Source organism: Theobroma cacao, chromosome 6 (genome assembly GCF_000208745.1).
Source record: "Theobroma cacao cultivar B97-61/B2 chromosome 6, Criollo_cocoa_genome_V2, whole genome shotgun sequence".
In the NCBI taxonomy this organism is placed as follows: Eukaryota; Viridiplantae; Streptophyta; class Magnoliopsida; order Malvales; family Malvaceae; genus Theobroma; species Theobroma cacao.
The window spans coordinates 4,251,281-4,273,182 of record NC_030855.1 but is presented as its reverse complement, the minus strand read 5'-3'; the positions used below and the strand labels follow the sequence as shown (position 1 = coordinate 4,273,182).

The following is a 21,902-nucleotide window of genomic DNA, read 5'->3' as shown; positions in this document are numbered from 1 at the left end:
TTTAATGCATCTACAAATCCAATTTGTTTTTGTAATTTTTAATATTAAATGAAAAAGATAATGAAAGATAAATATAATTTTCTCAAGACAGCTCAGCAATGAAAATTTCAAATTTCATCCCAGAGATTCTAGGCTGGAAATCTTGGATGGTTAATGTGGAATTTATAAAGTTAAAGAGGAATGCAAATCCCCTGGGTATCTCCATCGATCCCATGTCCTCTTTCTTCTCCCTGCCTCAAAATCATATCAACTGTCCAACACGCTCAAGATAAAAAGGTTTTCTTGACTTACTGTAATTAGTATTAGTGTTAGTAATTGCCAAAAAAATCAACAGAAACAAACAGGAGAAAAGAAAAATATGCATTCTTTTCACTTGGATGTTCTCCTCTCCTTTTTACCACAGGAAGCTCGAATTCTCCTCCACAATGCTGACAAAACTATTATTCTATGTAACCTTTTCACAATTTTTTTATATTTATTTGTACTTTGCACAATTTTTTTGTCCAAATACATTTGGGACATGAAGGGTAGCAGCATCGTGGCTTCGTTTTCAAAAGAAATAAAGGCTCTAATTAAAGGAATAATAAAAAAGAAAAATAAAGAAAGAACTTATCTAGCTAACAGCTTTAATCAAAATGGCAATTTTTTTTTTTTTTAAAGAAATTCTTGAAGGCAGCAACATGTTCAAGAACATCAATCAGTTCGGAAGTCTCTTTTGATGAAATTAGTGACACCAAGCCAAGAAAACATTTTTCTCTTGAATGTGTCAAAGAAGAAACACTGCTAATTACCTAACCTTGTTTACTTATGGGAGAAAAGAGAAATACTGTGGGTTGGGAAATTTTAATAATTTGAACAGATTACATGATTTTGGGATCAAAGGAATAATAAAAAGATACCAAAAAAATAAAATAAATAATTAAATAATGATATTAATTCATGCTTTGAATTCTTATAATGATTTTCTTTTTTAAAAAGAAAAAGAAAACTGAAGTTGTACATAATTACCCTTAGAAAGTAAGGTTTTTTATATAATTAACCAAAGCACATATTAGTTGAAAAATCAACGACAATGATTGACTTATTTAAATGACGTAATATCTAAAAAATTCTTAGATTATTTAAGAAAATTTAAATACATCTTTATGCTTTTATCTTGTATAATCAAGCCTTTATATTTTTATTTTAAGTAAAACAAATCCTTATAACTAATGATTAACTTACTCAAAGTATCATTTTTTATTTTATACTATGTGGCGTTGACACGACATACTAACATGTTATAATTGATGATGAAGTGGTATATTTTTTTTTTTATATATATAATTGGGGATGGGAGAATTCAAATCCTACTTTTTAGACAAGGATCATGTACCAACCAATGAGCCAAATGCTCAAATTCATGATGATGTGGTATGTTGACATATCATAATTGATGATAAACGTGGCATAATAACATGGTCATATGATATAAAATGGCATATCGCATTTTGATTAATGTCTTGTGATATAAAATGACATGTGATATCATAATTGATGATAAATGGTATTTAGTCAACAAATAATTATAAAAGCTTATTTGACTTAAATAAAAATATAAGAGTTTGATTAAATGTAATAAAAGAATAAAGATTTATTTAAATTTTTTAAAACAATTTAGAAACCTTTTTAAACATTATACTTATTTAAATAATATAACCGAAGAAGATATCTAGTAAGGAAGTATAAAATACAGCGCAAAAGTGAAGTTTGTTTGAAAGCAATTCAACACATTACTGAAAAAAACAGAACTAAAAAGAAAAAAATTTGTGCTTGTATAGAATAATTTAATTTTAATATAATAAATTTAAAGTTTATTTTCTTCTATGTATGATGTTGATGGCTACATATAAAAATAGTGAGCATGGCATTACCAAACTCTCAATAGGATATTTTGGAATACCCACAGAGATAAGCACAAGGGAGTAGGCAACTTGCTTCAAGCACTAGTGATGCCTCTCTTTCTTATTGCTTGAAGCTTCTTCAAAATTTTCTTCCTTTGGAAGAAGACACTTTTGGCTCATTTCAACTCTCTTTTTTATATATAAATATCCATCTAATTGTCACATTGTTTTTGGCTACATTATTCCCTTTGTTCTTGTGAGATATTATTCACTCGATGGTATTAGAAGCAGAAGCCTCTGATTCCACACAAGGGAAATATTGATATTTTATATTTTTGTCTCATGTTTGCATTGTACAATGGGAGATATGGTTATTACCTTATCTCTTTATACTTACTAGTTACTTCCATGGTACAATAATTAGTTCTAAAATTGATAAACAACGTACGCTAAGGGCTGAGATCGATTCAAATACCAAATATCAAATGCCTTAATGTCTACAAGGTAACATCGATCGGGCTATCCCTTGACCCAAGTTAGCAAAAAAAATTTAATTAATGGTCTAAATGAAAATCTCAATCTTTTTCAAGGAAATTACAGTCAATGTTTTCATCTTGTCCATATTACAATTGGTGGTCCTCTTAAATAAATATTGTACAAATTTGAAAGAACAAAGACGTAATATTTACTAAAAAAATCTTGAATTATATGAGAAAAATCAAATAAATTTTATTTTTTTTATTACGTTCAATCAAATTCTTATATTTTTATTTTGTACTGAAGAAGGCTTTACAACCAACAAATTGACTAATTGTCATTAGTTAAAATGCTATTTGTTATTTTATACCATGGTAATTATAATATATTAACATATTATAATAGATGATAAGGTAATATATTGAAGTGTTATGATAAGATGATCATGTGGTATTTTTAATTTTTACATTAACATCACATATATATATATAAAATGACAAATGATGTTTTAATTAATAACAATTAATAAATAATTAAAAAAAAAAGTAATCTCATATAGAATGTTATTTAAATATCCCTTGCCTTCAACATACCGTTCGACCCTTTTCTATCCTACTTTGGTTAGACATCTCATCTTGTTTATCCTCGTACTATACTATGGATAGAATCATTGAGATTCGGTCAAAATGCTTTTGATAGGTGAAAAATTATATTTTTGTAGTGACATACACCTATTATTGAGTAAATTTTTTTTATAAGTCTATGAGAAATTTTACTTTTACATCATTTTTTATTTAAGAAAAAGAATGATTTGATTCAACTTTTTAAATAATAAATACATACATTTATTACTTTTCTATTATTTATTCTAATATATCATTGTCATCTTATTGATTTTGATAGCATTGGTGAAGTGATATTAATTGGAGAATTTACTTGACACATAATTAAGCCACATAAAAATTTATAAAATGAAAGAAATAAATCTCATTAATTTTAGTCTTGTATAAAAGAGGATTTAAATTGATTTTGTTTTTAAATTTCATTTTTTGCACATACAATTAAAGAAAACTATTTTTTTCTGTTAAATCACGTGTGTCAAAATATAGTTAAATAAATCAAATGATGCCACGCGACGTGCATGGAAGCTGTACGTTATCCTAAAACAAATTTGCCGACATTCAAGTATCGCAGAAATTAAACGTGCACGAGAGAAAACAAAAGGTAAAATTAAAAAAAAAAAGCAGAAATCTGATGTGGCATACTCACGGGCGTCGGATACGAGGAAAGTTCCTGGAATGAAGACAAATTCAGATTTAAATTCTGAATAAATGCATGTGAACCACGTGTAAACACGTAAATCTACTTATCCACTCGTTCAAAAAATATATGGTCCAACAAACTTTATCACTTATTTACATTATTTATCCAATTTTTTTTTATTTTGGGCAGAGACATTATGCGATCTGTTTACAGTTTTATGTACAATTAAAAAAAAAAAAAAACCGGAATCCCTTTTCTAGTTCTTAACTTGCCGTCACCAGGGTTGTCACAAATCTCATTTGAAGAAGATATGAGTAGACTTGACGATTTGTATTTTGATATCTTAAACGTGTCAGATACGATTAGATACGAACACGTTAAGATTAAATAAGAACACACACGAATGTTATGCGTACCTTAAATCTAAAATACGTACACATATACGTTTAATAACTGTGTAACACAACATGACACATTTAGACACGTTTGTTAAACGTGTCAATATATAATACGACACGATTAATATGTTTAACATGTTTAATACGATTAAATAAAAATATTTATAATTAAATATAATTTTATTATTTAAATTTAAAATTAATAATTATAACAAAACAAGATAATAAAAATATCAAATATAACAAAACAAAATTTAAAATTAAGATTTGGGCATGTCATAATTACATTATTATCTTTATAAAATTTAAAAATCTTATTAAAATAATTGTTTAAAATTATTTAAGTAAGGCTAAAATAGCCTTTGACTATTAATTTTTAACAAGTTGATAAACGCGTCATGTATATATGTCTAAACACGATAACACGATTAATTAAACGTGTTTTAAACGTGTTACTCATGTTTGATAGGTTAAGACATGAAAATTTTTGTATCTTAAACGTGTCAGATACGATTATACATGAAATACGTTAAGGCTAAACCCAAACTTGTTTTACCTCGTGTCTTCTTGTGTCGTGTTAACGTGTTGTGTCTAAAATTATCAAGTCTAGATATGAGGTAGATTTTGTATTTATAAATAAAAGTATTTTATCATTAAATGTTTTTTGCGTTGAAAGCTTAAGTCTATGACAAATGGTATTAAAATAGATTTAAAATCTTGAATGATGTACGATCTTATGAGAGATACCAAGATCAAAGTATACACAGATTCCCTTTCCTCTTCTATGTGAATAAAAGAATTAGTGTAATGAAAATATTGCACATAATATAGAATGGGCCAAAATACTCACCAAGTCCCTCTATTTATGCATTTTATTCAATTTAGTTTATGTACTCAAAATCGAAGTAATTTAATCTCTTAATTTTGAAAATTACTTCAATTTAATCCCTTTTCCTAACAGCATCAAATTTTGTCATTAAAAGGGACTACGTTCGCGTTGACGTGGCATATTTTGATGATGTGGTACTTATGTGATGACATGACAGTGTCATATGGCTAGACCTGTCAATATGGGCTGGCTCGGCCCAAGCCCTTGTGGGCTGAAAAAATATGGACAGGATCGGGCTAGCCCATATTTTATATGGGCTGCCAAATCCCTAACCCAGCCTACCCTTTGCTAGCCTATGGGGTGGGTTGGGCCAGCCCATATTTTTCAAAATATTTTTTTTAATTTTCATTAATAAAATTATGCAATGATTTAATACATAAATTGAATAATAAAAACATGTTAGAAACAAATAATTTACACCAAACATAAATAAGTAAATACACTACATCAAATATAAATAAAATTTCAATGTTTAACACAATTACATAAACTATAATTCCATTAACATAACTACATAACTACATAATCAAATATTTATAAAGTTCAAAACTAATTTATGTTCTTCTCAATCTTCATCCTCAACCAAAACATTTAAGTCTTGTTTGGATAGCAATGATGTCTCCAACTCTGAATCATTATCATCTAATATTCATTGTCATAAAAAAAAGATATAGTGAGTTTTAATTTTAACTAAAATTATTAATTTACTAATTAAATATTAAAGAGATTGAAATATATAAAATAAACAATACCATCGGCAACTAAAGAAAAGCCATGCAACCAATTTTTCGTGCAAACAAGCATTTGAACATTTTCATGGTGGAGGGAACTTCTAAACTTGGTGAGAACATAACCACCAATACTAAAAGCAGACTCTAAGGCTACCGTAGTAATCGGAATGCTCAATACATCTTGTGCCATAATAGAAAGATCAAGAAAGCGCTTAGCATTATCCTTCCAATAATTAAGTACATCCGAATCTTCAAACACTTCATAATCAAGTTTTGCCTCATCTAAATAAACATCCAACTCAGACTTTCCAGCAATAGAAATTGTTTTATTTTGAAACATTTTGAACTCCTACAATTTTTAAATACATAGACAAAAAAAATAATTATCATAATATAAATAAAGTAACATAAATTCTCATGTAATAAGATAAAGGAAAGACACAAAACTTATACTAAAGATCTTTGATCTCTTCGGTTTAGTTCCCCCTCTAGCTTGCTTAGGCAAATTACTCGTTGAGCGAGAATATGTACTTGATGTACAAGTGTTGCTTGCATATTGTTCAAAGAGCTCGTACAACTTTATCTTCACATTTTCTAACTTTTCATGACAGGTAGAAGCTTCAATCTTAGACTAGCAAAATCCTAAGCAATCAAGCTTCATCCTTGGGTCAAGACTAGCTCCAAATGCAAACACTACACTATAATCTTTCAAATACTTATTAAATTTCATTTTCATCCTTTGAGACATATCCTTGATAACCTCATCTTCATTATGCAAATTCTAATTTAGAATCGATTCAATTTTCCAAACTTGCATGAAATACAAATTGAGAGTTGGATAAAATGAACCGGATATCAAATTTGTGGTCTCATAAAAAGGCTCCAAGAATTCACAAATTATCATTGCTCTCCCCCATTCCTCATCAAATGGATTATATTTATAAGTTCTATCAACAAATTGGAGGCTAGCAAAAGCCTTTTGATATTTGATTGCACTTTCAAGCATCAAATAGGTTGAATTCCATCTAGTTGACACATATAAACGCAACCCAACACCTGCATCAATACCAACATGTTGAACACATTCTTGAAAATTTTTCATCCTCCCATCCGATGCCTTTACATATTTCACACTCTCCCTAATTTTAAACAATGCTTCATTGACTGCTTTCAAGCCCTCTTGAACAATCAGATTTAATATATGAGCACAACAACGTACATGAAAAAAATTCACCATCACAAATCAAGCTACTTTGCAAATGAAGATGGCCTTTCAAGATACCTTGCTTGTTATCATTAGCAGAAGCATTATCTAAAGTAAGAGAGAAAACTTTTTTATCTATTCCTCATTCTTTCAAACAATCAAATATAGTAGCAACTAATTCAACTCCAGTATGTGGAAGAGGCATATGACAAAAATTGAGTAGCTTGCTACATAACTTTCAATTTTCATTGACAAAGTGAGTAGTCAAACATATATAGCCCTTAGAAGTAGATGTTGTCCATACATCAGAAGTCAAACAAATTCTATTAGGTACCTTGGCCATAGCTTGTTTAAGTTTCTCTTTCTTTCTCAAATGAATTCTCTGGACATCAAATACAACAATGTTTCTAGAAGGCATCACCACATCTGGATTTACATACTTAGCCCAAACTCTAATGTTATCATATTCAACAAAAGTATAAGGTAAGTCATGCTTAATTATGGCTTCAACAAGCATGTCACGTGAAATCCTAGGATCAAACTTTCTAGCTTTTACTTTCCCTTCATAATCCATTAGCATTTGATGTAGATTAAAATAGGAAATGAATTTACAAGTGTCAATGTGACGACTCAAATGTGAAGTGCCATAATTAGAGCCACCAAGTTTAGGGCCAACCTTATACTCCCCCTTACGATAGTTACAAGTTGCCCTTTCTACTCCATCTTGCTTTTTGCCTATTTTAGTGAAATAATTCCAAACATTTGAAGTTTCTTTTTTGGCCTTCTTATTCAATTGTTTAGATTCATATATATGAGATTGAGAGGGAATTTCATCCTCATTCAAAATGTTCACGTCATCATCCACATTTATATAGTTTTCAACTGATTGATCCATTACTGGTACCTTTAAATAACATAAACATGAATAAAAAAATATTAAAAATTTATAAAAATTGATTGATCCAATTCAAAAGTTGGATTGTAGACAAGGGTGAATTCATTTTCTAACATTTCACAAATTCACAATTCATAGTGAAATTTACTACTTACTGCAAGTATTGAATGACTAGTTTTATATCCATCAGTAATCTCAAATCTACCTCAACCTGCCCAACTATTTTTTTTTTTTCTGTTGGTGAATGCATAAGGGGTTAAGGTTGTTTTGTGGTGAACAAGATTAAAAATGAACGTCTACTCTTAAAAATGCACAAACTAAAAGCAAACATTTCGTTACATACACAAAGAATTAGCAAACAAAGCAGTTCAAAGTTAGTATTTAATTATCTGACAACACAATGACAAACCATTCTCACAATCCCTTAAACTAGATTTGGTTACTTAAAGAACCAATTAATATGGTGTCGTTTCCCAAACTAAAGATTGTTCTTCCACACTCTCAGCATTAGCAACATTATTGCAATGCATGCTCAAAAAGGAAAAACTCCAATGCTGAAATAGCTATTATCCCATGACAAATATAACCGTAATCATGCCGGGAAGTGAGGAGTGAGGACTTACAGAGATAGTAGAAGTCGAGAAGCTTTATAGTTGGGAACGGGAAGCAAAACGAGAGAGGACTTAGGCAAGGGATTTGGGATCTAGTGGTTAGGCCTTAGGCGATTGCCGATTTGGGGAATTTTTGTCCAGAAGTCGAGCGGCAGTGCAGAACAGATGGCTCGGGCAGTCAGGACTCGGGTGACGGGAGATTTGGGGATTTACCGATTTGGGGAATTTTTGTCAAGAAGTAAAGCGGCGATGCAGAACAGATGGCTCGGGCAGTCGGGCTGTGGGGGATTTGGGGATTTGCCTATTTGGGGAATTTTTGTCCAGAAGTCGAGCGACGGTGCAGAACAAATGGCTCGGGTAGTCGGGCGGTGAGAGATTTGGGGATTTACCGATTTGGGGAATTTTTGTCCAAAAGTCGAGCAGTGGTGCAGAACAGATGGCTCGGGTAGTCAAGCGACAGGGGATTTGGGGTTACTGGGTTAGCAGCCGGTTAGGGAGTTAGCCAGTTAGGGTCTTGGGCGATTGGGCCTTTTGGTCTTGGATCTTACTCTTGGGTAGTTGGGCCTCTTGGGACTTTGGTCTTACTAGGCTTAGTTGGCTAATTAGTAATTATCCATAATTAATTTTTTTGCCAGTCGGGTTGGCCCGCCCTAACCGAGGTCAGCCCCCTAATCAAACCGGCTAGCCCATTTAGGCTCGGTTATAATATAGGCCTAAAATAGTCAGACCCAACCCACTCCATATTTAATAAAAAAAGGTCGACCCTATGGGCCAGGCTCATATTGACAAGTCTACACATGGCACTAATATGATGACGTGAATGCTGATGTAGCACTTAACATGCTAACATGTCAGTGTTACATGGCAGATCAAAAAATTTTGAAAATATATTTTTTGTGTTATGTCATAGGGACTACATTGAAAAATATATATAGTATAGAGATTAAATTGATCAAAATTGAGATATTGAGAGACTAAATTAAAAAAAAAATTTAAAAATACAAATCTTTAAATAGATGATAGACATACTTATTAACAAGCTAAATATTTAAGTATAAAAGATTTATGGTGCTAAAAATATATATATAAATCTTTTTTTACTTTATTTGATTGTAGAATATGTGCATTAATTTATCATATTTGTAAAAATTAAATTTGAATTCTCTTCTTTAAAAAAGTTTCGAAAAAAAATTCATACCTAAAATCAAATTTAGATAAATTTAGTCAAAATTAGTCAAGTTTTATATGAATGCCATATGACACTGCCATGCCATCACGTCGGTGTTACGTGGTATGTCATGTTATCATTTATGGATGCCACATCATCAAATATACCAACTATATCAGTGTTGACGTTTTCCTTTTTAATGATAAAATTAAATACCGTTTAAAAATTAAATTAAAATAATTTTTAAAATAAAAAAATTAAATTACTTTAATTTTTTTAAAAATAAATTAAATAAAATATATAAATACAAAAATTTAATTAATGGTTTGACTGTATAGAAAGTCATCTATCCCATCTAATAGATCTATCAAAACTTGAGCCCGTGACACCAGCCAATGACTTAACCAAAATCTTGTCTTGTTATGTGCACCAGGGACACCCACGTGCCAACCAGTGACATCACCAACGTGTCAAAAAGTCACACAGCAAATCTTCCAAAAACTCCCATTTCCGTGTTAGGGTTTTTTTTTTTATACACGTGGGCCAGGCCCAAGTGCATTTCCATATTAGGTTGATTTGTGGTTTGTTCTTTTATTTTTCTCTTTTTAGATAATTAATTTGTTCCCATTTTGCTAACTAATCTTGTTATATTAGTTCAATTAAATAATGATAATCTCGCCAATTTTTCTAAAAATAAAAAAAAGTTATTATGACTTGAATTAATTAATTTTGACTTCCAAAATTAACTGTTAATGATGAATTTTTATTTTTATTTTTTAAAATTTTGACCATGAATTGAACTTAAGGAATGTTATTTAATTTTTGCTCCCTCAAAAAGGAAAAGAAAGAAAGAAAAAAGGTAGAATTTATCATGCATGGCTATATATTACAAATACTATCTTAATAATGAATGAAGAAAATCAGAGTGTGACATTATTTTCCATCATATAAAAATCATGGAATAAAATGGGTTCATTAATCTTAGCTTCCAAAAAAATAATGTTTTTAAAGTTAGGTGTTCAATGACAAAAATTAAGGTCAAATGTAGTTACCTAATACCTTAAATTACAAGCATACATTTGATGATTTTATTAATTGTTGGGGAAGGATTCAAGAATGAAGGCCTTACCTAACAACCTGCATATCATTTGCTTATGATTTGTTTATTGCATATTAATTTTAAAATAAAAAAAATCAATATTTCATTTAATATTTTATAATTTCAAAATAAAAAATAAAATGGAAAATTCCTTAGTTAAAAGGGTTTAAAATAGAAAAGCATAAAAGATAGAGGGAATGATTGAAATAACAGAAGATAGAGAATATACTTAAAATAAACCTTTCACGTTACGAAATTTGGTAAACCTTGACGATATAAAAAACAGCCAAAACAGAAGTCACCCATTCTGAGTCGGACCAAGCTTATTTCCAAGTAGATAAGTCTTGGCTCCCCACTCTCTCTCTCTTCTCCAACCCCACAAACCATGACTTTCCTACACGTCACCCCTTAGCCGGACCCTTTGGATAAGGACCCTCCCCTCTCTCCCTTCAACATTTCCCTCTATAAATATAACCCTCCCCATTTGAACAGTCCCTCCATCTCTATTATTATTCTATTCCTTTTGGATTATCAATCAACCTTTCCATTTTCCAAAAGCAGCCTTTTTTTTTTTCATTTTCGAGCTTTGGGTTGTTTTGGCTTTTAATATTTGAGTTTTGGGTTCATTTTGTTTCTGACAATGGCGAGTGCTGTCGGGATGATTGGTAGGAACGGTTCTTCTTCATGGATGCAAGTTAAGGGAAAGGGAAAGAAGAAGACTGTGAACAGAGTTAGAGTTCGTTGCTCGGCGTCTTCGGTGATGGATCCGTACAAAACCCTTAGGATCCAACGTGGTGCCTCTGAATCTGAGGTCAAAAAGGCCTTCAGGCAACTTGCCCTTCAGGTACTTTGAATCCCTTCTTTCTTCTTTCTATTTCTAACGAAAGTCTCATTTCCTGTATTGATTTGATTGTGGGAATTTATTGGTCGATTGATGGGGTTTGTGTTTTTGATTTGTTTCAGTATCATCCGGACGTTTGCAGAGGAAGCAATTGTGGGGTTCAGTTTCAAACGATTAATGAAGCTTACGATGTATGTGTTCTTTCCTCATATCAGATACTACTTACAAACAGTTTTGTGTATCATTAAGATTTAGTTTTATTTTCTTTCCCTTTATGTTATGAATCAGAAATTAAAAGGAGTATCTAATATGAGCCAAAAAGAAAAGAGAAGAAAAGGAAATAAAGAAACTAATGATTGAGTGCAAACGACGTGGCACTAAATTATTGGTCAAGTCCAGGACTGATTTCTTCTACTATGGAGAACGGTGTTTCAGTTTGGATGATTTCTACCCTTTTAACTTGTTAAAGAAACACACGGTATAATTAGATGGTTTGTAATATGCAGCCACCCCTAATGATGTAGATGGGGCCACCCCCCTAATTCTGACCCAAACCATTTACCTGGGGAGTCAATAATTGACATTTAGTAGAGATAAGTATTGTTTTGTCCACACCTGTCAGGGGACCATCCTCTGTTCATGTATTGCAGAATAGGATACAAGTGTGATCTGATATTGGTGGTGCTTTGCAGATTGTGATGAGCAATTTCAGAGGGGAATCGAACGAGTCACGGATGTACGAGGCGTATGATGAAGGGATCGATGAGCCAATGAGAGGAATGGACGATCCGGATTGGGATATGTGGGAAGAATGGATGGGATGGGAAGGAGCCGGAATCCGTGACTACTCATCCCATATTAATCCTTACATTTGAACAAAAATTGTAAATTAATCTTATGCATGGAGTAATGACCCCACAGCTTTGCAACACCCCAAAAATGGTGGTTGTCCCTTTGTACATAATGATTCTGGGATGAATCATTTGTCTTTGTATATATGTATGTATATATATGCCTTAAGCTGGGAGAACAAAGGCTTGATGCTTCAATTTATTATGCTCAGCAAAAGCATCAGAAATATAAATAAAATTGAGTTATCTTCACTTCCATCTTTTGCTATAAAGTTTTGGTAGAATTTGAGTGTGTGCAAAAGCAATGGACTAGCTGAAAAAAAAGGAAACAAGTAAAGCAGGATATGGCCCATAGGCACAGATTGACACCTAAATTACACAAGCATGAAATGGTTTGATCAAACGCATTGATGGGATTAGGCAAGGAATATGCCAACACGACAAAAGCATTGGGCGTTGGCACCTTGAAAAGCATCTTCATACTGCGACAGGGTACAATGCATCTTAATTTTCCGGTGGCTATTGCCTTCACAGAGATGTCGTGTGACATTAACACTGTCTTTGCCTCTATCTATACAATCATAGCTCATATGAAAACTTTAATTAGTGGTCGTTATCCCTCGTTTGTCATAGTGTCATGGTCCCAATTGAAAGCTCTGAATCTTACATACACCATTTTCAATTGGAGATAATCATGAGGCTAGCAAGTTAAAGTTGATAATATTTTGCAAGTTAAAGTAGACCATGTCAATTGGTAGCAGGAACGACTTTAAAATACTAGTGATGTGTCGATGAGAAAAGTGGATCTTTGTTCAAGTCCCAACAGGAGCCATGAAATTTACATCGATTGTAGTATTAAAGTGACACTACGATTTAAGGTTCATACTATTTTCAACTTTTAAAGTATTTTTTGTGAGATAAAACTGTAAAACCAACAAACTAAAATAAACAATACTTCATAAGTTGATATGAATTGTGACACATAATCTTTGTTTCCTAAGAGTATTTTCATGTCTTCCTATAATTAGCTAGGATAGGGCATTTTGCTTTTGTATGCGCAAGACTAATCTCCCCATCCCTGCCTCCCGGGCAATCCTTCAGCTTTGTTTCACTTCTAATTTGATTAGAGGGCCACAAGCCGGATTGTTTTTTATTGGGCCAAAGCTTTCAAGTCTCAAGGAAGGGGGGTGGGTGGAGCATTTGCCAATTAGGCATGAAGACTCATCTATCAACTCTGCTTGGAGGGAGCAAAACCTGCAAAGATTGATCTATCAACCTCAACTTTGTTATTATGGAATTAGAGGCAGCAGCAATATTTCTTTCTTTCCTTTTCTATTTTGAAAATTCTAAGTTGATTATGTTGTATATTCTAGAAACTAGCTTTCCTCCTTGATTGGCTTTGTATTTGTTAATATAAGCTTAATTTGTTTGTAAATCTAGACAAAGAAATATTGTCTAATTAACTTGTTGCAGCTCGAACAAATGATTACGTTATAAAAAGTATATAAGTGTTTAAATTTTTATTTTGATACATAAAAGTAATTATAAAAATTTTTTGATACATAAAAGTAATTATAAAAATTAGCATATCATTTCTGACAAAATATTTTGTAGATTAAATTTACTTTGTCATTTTTTTAAAATTTTAATTGATATTTATATATATATATATACATGTCAAATGTTATATTGTTATCTTCTTGACAATTTAATACCCAACAATCAACTTTCATCAAAATCGTAAAATGATAAGACATCCAATGTCTTGTTATTGATTTATTTGATTTTTTTTCCTAGAAGTTACACAAATATTAAAGCAACAAATTTAATAGAACAATAATACATAGTATTATATGAATTATTGTCTTTACGTGTGTTTGAAGTATCTATTTAATTTTAATTATAATCCCAAGGTCTACTTCAAAAAAGTATTCTCATTTTAAAGCCTCCTAACTTAAGGAATAAAGGGAAGAATAAAACAAAAGAATAAGAGTACATTGTAATTGTATTGTACAAAGATATATTGGATATAAAATTGAGATGTAAATGGATTGTTATTATATGAGTATTTGAGAGCATTTGACCCGAAAATATAAAATTCAGGTATCTTATATTCGATTATGAGGTAATTTTGGATAAAACGTTTAACACCCAACTTGGATTCGAGTAAATTTGAAATATTATCTTTAATATAACCTAAACTTGAACTTGTTCAAAAATTTAAAATCTGTGAGATTCAAATATCTTTACTTTTAACATAACTTTGGACATCTTAACTATTTTTTTATAAATTAATAAATATAAAATTAATCTTTTATATAATTTTTAATTATTCAAGTTGTTGTTTGAGTTATTTAATTATACATATAATAGATTAGGGTAATTAGTGAATAATGCTATACTATTAAAGTTTACTTTTAAATAATATTTTATGATTTTATTCGACTTTTAATAAAATTCAAGTATCTTCTTGATTGAATATAAAACAAGTGTGCAACTTACTTGTTTACATTGCTAATAAAATTACTTTAATTATTATTATTATTATTATTATTATTATTTTCCATATTTTGAGTTAAAAGAAAGGAAAAATCGATGGATAGCCCGCCCAACCCAACCGAACCGGGAAACCCATTAACAGTTTGCCACTTGCGAAGAGGAAAGAGATGTAATTTTTTGTGGACAGTATTTAATCGTTTTTCCTGTTCTTGAAAAACCCAGACGCATACAGAGTGGGAGAGAGAGAGTCACAGACCAACAGAAGTAACAAACCAACGAAAACTCTCTTCGCATCGTACCCCTTTTTTCTAATGTATTAAAACCAAAATCTTCAATCATAGATTCTCCAGTAAGATTCTCGGCTTTAGCTAATTGAGTAATAATTACACCGCCCTCTTATATTTTATTTTAATTTTATTTATAAAAAAAGGTATTAAATGAAAATTTCGCATTTGAAGGGGAGTTTCTCTCTTCCTTACACAATCTTCCTCCTTACGTCTTTCTGTCCTCGATAATCCGCTGCTGCCAAGGTGCTTTTCCAAATCTAGGGTTTCCTTTTTCCTTTCTGTAATCTTTGGTGTTGTCATAATTTGATTTACTAATCTAATCGTTTATTCGCAGCTTAATTATTTAACGGCTGTGATTATATCTTCTTCACCTTCATCTGGTAGCTAGCTAATCTTAGTTTACTTATTCGAGGTCAGTTTGTTTCTTTTCTCCTTGAAATAATTTGATTATTCACTGCTGTTTCATTAGTTACTTATGCTTGAGTCCTGAGTTGGAAGCTAATGGATATTGCTCTTTATTTTCAATTTCTTTTTGCTTTAATGGTTCCTTTTCAGTTCAATTATAAGGTTATGGAGGGTAATAGGCTATCTCGAGGTAGCATTTTAGTTGATATCCTGAATTCCTGATGTAATTTTGTCATTCTTATACTGAATTTTTCATGGTTCAATTGATGTTTAATCTCACGCTGTGTAAAAATAACATTGTTTTATTATTAAGGCTTCTAAATGCATAAACAAAAGCCAATGAGGCCTTGTCCCAGTGGAGAGGAAGAGGTCCCAGCGTCAAGTCCCTCTGTATGTGGGTTTAGTCCAGCTTTAAATTAGAATTGTCCATTTATATGCTGGTTTGTCTATTTGGTTTATTTAATTGATTTCTTATGTGAGATGTAATGCTTGATTATGATTGTAATTTCTAACTGTACTTGTAACTTTGTCTAAATGCATAAACAAACATGATTAATCTAACTGTATAATTGTATATTCAAGCTTTAAAGTAAAATGGTCCTTGGTTAATGATTTTTTTTATACAGATATAAATTAGTAGCTTTCAGATTTTAGTTGGAAAAGTGGGCTTGTTGAAACCAATTTTTATATGGTCTTTTTTGAGAACTTGTTTGTGTAGTGCTGTCATTTAATGGTTTTGTAATGTGTTTCAGAATCATACGTTAATGGCAGACCTCAAAGAGCGTCTGCTTCCACCAAAACCTCAATCGGCTGTAAACCTTAGAGATGCTTCTTATCGGGCATCTGCTTCTGGACGTCAACCTTTCCAAGGAATGGATTTATTGGGGTTAAAGAAGCGGGGTCAAGGACTTAGATCTTGGATCCGTGTTGACACATCTGGGAATTCCCAGATCATTGAGGTTGACAAGTTCACTATGATGCGTCGTTGTGATCTACCAGCCCGGGATCTACGGCTTCTTGATCCTTTGTTTGTTTACCCCTCGACAATCCTTGGTAGAGAGAAGGCTATTGTTGTAAATTTAGAGCAGATACGGTGTATTATCACTGCTGATGAGGTTCTACTCTTGAATTCCCTTGATAGCTATGTTTTGCAGTATGTTGTGGAGCTACAAAGGCGACTAACAAGTGGAGTAGGTGAGGTTTGGCAATCAGAGGGTCCTGAGTTGAACCGAAGAAGAAGCAGTAGGAGTTTTGACAATTCATTTGGGAGCACATCCCCCGATTACTTGCCCTTTGAGTTTAGGGCTCTTGAAGTTGCTTTGGAAGCTGCCTGTACATTCCTTGATTCACAGGTGCGTGAAAGGGGAAACTAAAATGTCTTCTTGTGTTTGAATTTAATGAGTGATGTTTAAAAAATGGTACTTCTTTGAGTATAGACTTGTTCTCCTAAAATTATTCACCTGAGAATATAGCCTGCTGAAAATGGAATGGTTGAAAATTTTTGTTTCAATTCATGAATTGGAGATTGAACCTAAAAAGAAGCATGTGTAGTATGATGCAAGTGTCAGGTTTCTTAAAACTGATTAATGTTGTTGGACTTGACAGCATCCTCTGTCTCTCTCTCTCTCTCCTCGTCTTCCCACCCCCTCCTCTTTTTGCCACAAACATAGACAATCCCTTAATATAAAGAATGCCTTTTTTTGTTTTGTGATTAAGTATCAGTTTTGTTTTGATGACTCTTATTTATTTATTTTTTAAGAAATTGGCCGGAAGACATATCAGTTGCTCGTTTTCTTTTTGATTGTTGGGTGAGCTAATGTAAAATTAAGGAAAAGACATAAGGCATATAACACCAAGTCATATGAAATAATATTTGCACATTCTTGTTATTTTCTTTTGACTGGGTTTTTCTTCGTTCTCAATGATTGTTAAGACACTAATATAAATGAGATAGAGAAGAGGCATTTTTTTTTTTGTATTTGTATTTGGCTGCTATATTCAAATTTCCTGGCTGCAAAAGATCTTTTCTGCAATACATGCACATGTGTTTGTTAAGTAAAGTCTCCCATTAGCTTTAGTGTAGAATAAAATATATTTCATTGTTATTTCTTTTGTTATGTAAGGATTCTTTAAAACTCAATTTTTTCATGCTCCTTGATACAGATTAAGAGTACATCTAGGGAAATTGTGCTGAATTAGTCTTCATATTTTTTGATGTTCTTTTTGAATCTTACCTGACTAGCAGGCACATACCTGACAAATATATTGTTCATTATCTTCTTAAGTATGGAGTCATGTTCTAGGTTAAAGATTAAAGAATGCTGTCCAGAGAACTTGTATTGAGCTATTATCTCTTTCCATCAACATACTTTTGATGGTCTGGTTGAGTTCACCTTGAACTAAAAGACGCATAGATATCTATAGGGTACCTGATATTTTTAAATATACTTTAAGACGTTTCGATTGGAAGGTATTGTGAGAAGTAAGAATTTTGATGGGTAGGTGAAGCGAAACATCAATAACACATAAGCTGTAATCTGGTACCTTTGATCTATTTGATTGCCCATAGAGGTGTCTATTGGGAAGATTGCGTAGGATCGGTTAGGTTGTTATGGAATGGGTCATTTTTAGGTTTTGACTTTTGATTTTTCCTGATCATTTCAGCTTTGGTTCATCAAGCTTTGGAGTTCCTTTGGGTTGTGTTTTGGTGGGTTGGGCTAGTCTTGTAAGTTCAGGTCAATTCTTGCCACATTGTACTATTTTGCTCTGCAAGCAAATAGTAAGTGCATTTGAATTAGGGTTGGGTTTGGGTTCTGTTCATTTAAGGTTTAGGTCTTTACAAGCTTGGGCCAAGGTTGGCTTGTTGACTTTTTTAGTAATTTCAGTTGGGCTGGTTTGGGCTTCAGCTGGGTTGTGCAGGTGAATTAGGTTGGGTAAGGTTTATCCACCTCTAGTTCCCTAGGAGAGAAAAAGGCGCTACCATGGATATTTCAGTTCTCTAAGTTCCAAGCTTTGAGCTTAATCTATTTCTTTCTAAAGCCATAAGAGAAAATGGAAGTTTGAGAATGGAAGATAATTTTCCCTGCAAGTTCAAGCCTTCGATCCTTTCTTCTTATTCCTAGATAAGGTCTCTGACAACATGCTATCCTAGCTACTTGTAGATATTTTGGGATTAGTTTTCTGGGATCTTTTTCAAAGACTCTTGATCTTTACTTTCTCCCCTTTCCTGGATAGTGAATAGAAATTCTTAAATGAAAAGTTAACTAGTTTAAAGTGATTTTTTAAAAGATTAAATAATTAGCAATCATCAGTTTGATTCAAACCAATTTCTTATGCTTCTTTGCATTGCTTAAGGACTTGAGAGAAAATTTGAATGTCATTTTAATTGATTAAACAAAGTTTTAGAAAAAAGTATATTCTCTTAAGGTCCATTCTTCTCTTCGTTTAAAAACTTTTGAGCATCATTGTCTCATGTTAAATAATTATGTCTTGTGGGTATTTGATTGATAAATTTCACCCAATCTGTATGCATTCTTCTGCAAAAAACTATGTATTTATTTGTGCATGCTATGCAATACATTAGATATAGAGAATGTGAAATTTTGTTTTTATCTGCCTGTCTCTAAGGTGGTAATCTATGAGGTGATCTTATGTGTGGATGGAGACGCTCACAAATTTTAAGGGGGATTACTACAAATAAATCAATAATTTTTGTCTTGGGAAAAAGATGTCTTGAGACTGGGATGATGCATTTGTAAATTAATTGCAGATTCTTTAGTAGCTGTCATGAAATTTGTATCTGGAGCAACCTTTTATTCCGTTTAAAGTAACAACTAATCAAAGGGGAAAAAAATTCTTGAGACTGGAATGATGGATTTAAATTGTCTATGATAGAATATAGAAAATTTTAGAAATTGTGTATTTCCTTTTGGGTGGGGACAGCAACTGAAAGAACTCTGAGTTTTGAGACCTCTCCCATCAAGATTTTTTTTGGAGAGAATCATGATCACCTGTTATGGTGGATCTGATAATATGTGGGGCCAGCTGAAATAAATTGTTGAAAGCCTCCGTAGCTTGTCCTAGCAAGAAATCTTCCACTTTATTAGAATTTGAGGTTGAACCTGTGTAGGTGAAATGAATCAACTCAAAGAGGTAACCTTTAATATGCAATTTTGCTGTGAACTTTCCTGCCCAGGCAGGGCACTGGGACTAGAGGCAGCTAATTCCTAAACTGAATTGCGAGGGTATAGTGCCATCCTGTATCTAGATTTTCTGTTTGTTTTTCTTGAATCATGAATGACTTTCATGGCATTCTTTTGTCTTGTATTTCTTAAAGTTAAAAGTAACCTTTTTATTTCATCCCAGCCAAATATGCCACAAGGCAGTCATGCCATAACTCATATTTCGTAGAGAGAATCTTTAATATATTCTGTTTCCCTTTGTGCTCTTATTGTAGTGTGTTGTGTTGTCACATGTTTCAAACACAGTTCCTATGTGATATCTCTTTTTTTTTTTTCACTTTTTGTTAAGTCCTCCTAAGTATTGATTATGTTTGAACAATGATATGGATTTTTGGCATCTTGGTGGATGCAGGGGATATATCAAATGAAAAAGTAGTGATTAGAATGGATTTCTTGGATAATTGGACTATCAAAATTTGACAACTAATTCATATATTAGCTGTGTCCATTCTAGTCATCACATTTTAGAAATTAACACAGTTCCTAGTTGGTCTGCTGGGTCCTTTCTTTAGGAATTATCACTTTTTGTACCATCAACATATTCTGTTGTATGCATTTGATTACTTTTGATCAAGTTGGTAACTCATTTTATGTTCCAAAGGCAGCAGAATTAGAAATTGAAGCATATCCACTATTGGATGAGCTTACATCAAAGATCAGCACATTAAACTTGGAGCGTGTTCGCCGATTAAAGAGCAGACTTGTTGCATTGACTCGAAGAGTTCAGAAGGTATAGAGTATTCGTCTCTTCTGTTCTCTCTCTCTCTCCCCCCCCTCTTTTTTTCCCCTTCTTTTTTGCTTGTAAATGATAGCCTTACGTCTCCTGATACTTTCCCACTCTTTGGGTATCCATTTAGGTTAGAGATGAGATAGAGCAGCTGATGGATGATGATGGAGATATGGCTGAAATGTATCTTACTGAGAAGAAGAGTCGGATGGAGTCATCATTTTATGGTGATCAATCTTTGATGGGATTCAGATCAATTGATGGACTCTCTATTTCTGCTCCAGTTTCTCCTGTTTCTTCACCTCCTGAAACCCGCAGGCTGGAGAAAAGCTTGAGCATTGCAAGGAGCCGCCATGAGAGCATGAGGAGTTCAGAGAGCACTACAGAGAGTATAGAAGAGCTGGAGATGTTACTGGAAGCATACTTTGTTGTCATTGATAGCACCCTAAATAAGTTGACATCGGTAGGCATAGCACTTATTGCAGTCTAAGTCCTTTTCATCTTCTCTAGGATTGTTATAAAACATTATTTTTTTCTTCTTGGTTTCAGTTGAAGGAATACATTGATGACACAGAGGATTTCATCAACATTCAGCTGGTATGTGCTTTTTTCTTCTTGATAGAAAAGTTTGTTACCAAGAAATATTGTTTTTCTTTTGGTTTATGCTTGACCCCCTCCGTTTCCTCCACTGCTGCTACTGATGATGTCGTCTTTTGGGAAAGGAGAAATCTTGTGGAAAAGCATATGAAACTTACAGAGAAACGTTGGATTGCAGGATAATGTTAGAAACCAGCTAATCCAATTTGAACTGCTACTCACAACGGCGACGTTTGTGGTTGCGATATTTGGGGTGGTAGCAGGAATATTTGGCATGAACTTTGCAATACCATTGTTTGACGACCCAGGTGCGTTTAAGTGGGTCCTCATAGTTACTGGGATATGTGGGATCATCATATTTTGTGCATTTGTGTGGTTCTTCAAGTACAGACGACTTATGCCCCTATAAAGGAAATAAAAAACGCAGTTTTTCCATCATTGTTGTTATCAATTATGTACCTGGTACATGGATGAAAGGAATCCAAAGAAGAGGGCTCTCTTTTTTAGAGCCAATTCTTTAATCGCAGTCTCGCACATGTTGATCTGGAAAATCTCTTGAGCTACAGGAAATGGGGGAATGACACTTGCAAGAGATAATCCCCCAACAGGTGTAATGGTGGTAAGAATTAACGACTGTCAGGCCACTCCACCAAGCTTTTCTTCATATTATTTCAATGTACCAAATACATCAATACCTATCCAACTCGATTTTCACATATCTTTTCATTACCTTTTAACACCGCTGCCATCAAATGCATAGTTTCATTTCTCTTCTACTTTATTATTTATTATTATGTGAATCAAACATGCTATAATAATATTTTTAAAAGATATAC

At 32.5% G+C, this 21,902-nt stretch overlaps 3 protein-coding genes across 4 annotated transcripts; 2 read left to right on the top strand and 1 right to left on the bottom strand.

Annotated features, from left to right (window-relative positions):
- On the bottom strand, positions 5,476-5,981 carry LOC108662414 (zinc finger BED domain-containing protein DAYSLEEPER-like). The gene is made up of 2 exons (XM_018122763.1): positions 5,663-5,981; positions 5,476-5,552 (listed from the first exon to the last, which is right to left on the bottom strand). The coding sequence occupies exons 1-2, from the start codon at positions 5,979-5,981 to the stop codon at positions 5,476-5,478; spliced, it is 396 nt and encodes a 131-aa protein (XP_017978252.1).
- Positions 11,020-12,568, top strand: LOC18595454 (chaperone protein dnaJ 8, chloroplastic). Its single transcript, XM_007023403.2, has 3 exons — positions 11,020-11,462; positions 11,582-11,650; positions 12,152-12,568. Exons 1-3 carry the CDS (start codon positions 11,259-11,261, stop codon positions 12,332-12,334), a joined length of 456 nt encoding a protein of 151 aa, XP_007023465.1. The 5' UTR covers positions 11,020-11,258; the 3' UTR covers positions 12,335-12,568.
- On the top strand, positions 15,027-21,847 carry LOC18595452 (magnesium transporter MRS2-1). Of its 2 annotated transcripts, XM_007023399.2 has the most exons (8): positions 15,027-15,158; positions 15,268-15,339; positions 15,431-15,508; positions 16,254-16,853; positions 20,344-20,472; positions 20,600-20,932; positions 21,019-21,066; positions 21,245-21,847. In XM_007023399.2, exons 4-8 carry the CDS (start codon positions 16,266-16,268, stop codon positions 21,473-21,475), a joined length of 1,329 nt encoding a protein of 442 aa, XP_007023461.1. In that variant the 5' UTR covers positions 15,027-15,158; positions 15,268-15,339; positions 15,431-15,508; positions 16,254-16,265; the 3' UTR covers positions 21,476-21,847. The 2 variants fall into 2 exon arrangements, with proteins under 2 accessions (XP_007023461.1, XP_017978913.1); XM_018123424.1 differs by having other exon boundaries at positions 15,027-15,339.

Coding starts and splice junctions, on each gene's coding strand:
- LOC18595454 (XM_007023403.2), top strand. CDS start 11,259: ATGGCGAGTGCTGTCGGGATGATTGGTAGGAACGGTTCTTCTTCATGG. Junction 11,463..11,581: donor TCAGGCAACTTGCCCTTCAG/GTACTTTGAATC, acceptor GATTTGTTTCAG/TATCATCCGGACGTTTGCAG. Junction 11,651..12,151: donor CGATTAATGAAGCTTACGAT/GTATGTGTTCTT, acceptor GGTGCTTTGCAG/ATTGTGATGAGCAATTTCAG.
- LOC18595452 (XM_007023399.2), top strand. CDS start 16,266: ATGGCAGACCTCAAAGAGCGTCTGCTTCCACCAAAACCTCAATCGGCT. Junction 16,854..20,343: donor GTACATTCCTTGATTCACAG/GTGCGTGAAAGG, acceptor TATGTTCCAAAG/GCAGCAGAATTAGAAATTGA. Junction 20,473..20,599: donor TGACTCGAAGAGTTCAGAAG/GTATAGAGTATT, acceptor GTATCCATTTAG/GTTAGAGATGAGATAGAGCA.
- LOC108662414 (XM_018122763.1), bottom strand. CDS start 5,981: ATGTTTCAAAATAAAACAATTTCTATTGCTGGAAAGTCTGAGTTGGAT. Junction 5,553..5,662: donor CTTTTCTTTAGTTGCCGATG/GTATTGTTTATT, acceptor AATGAATATTAG/ATGATAATGATTCAGAGTTG.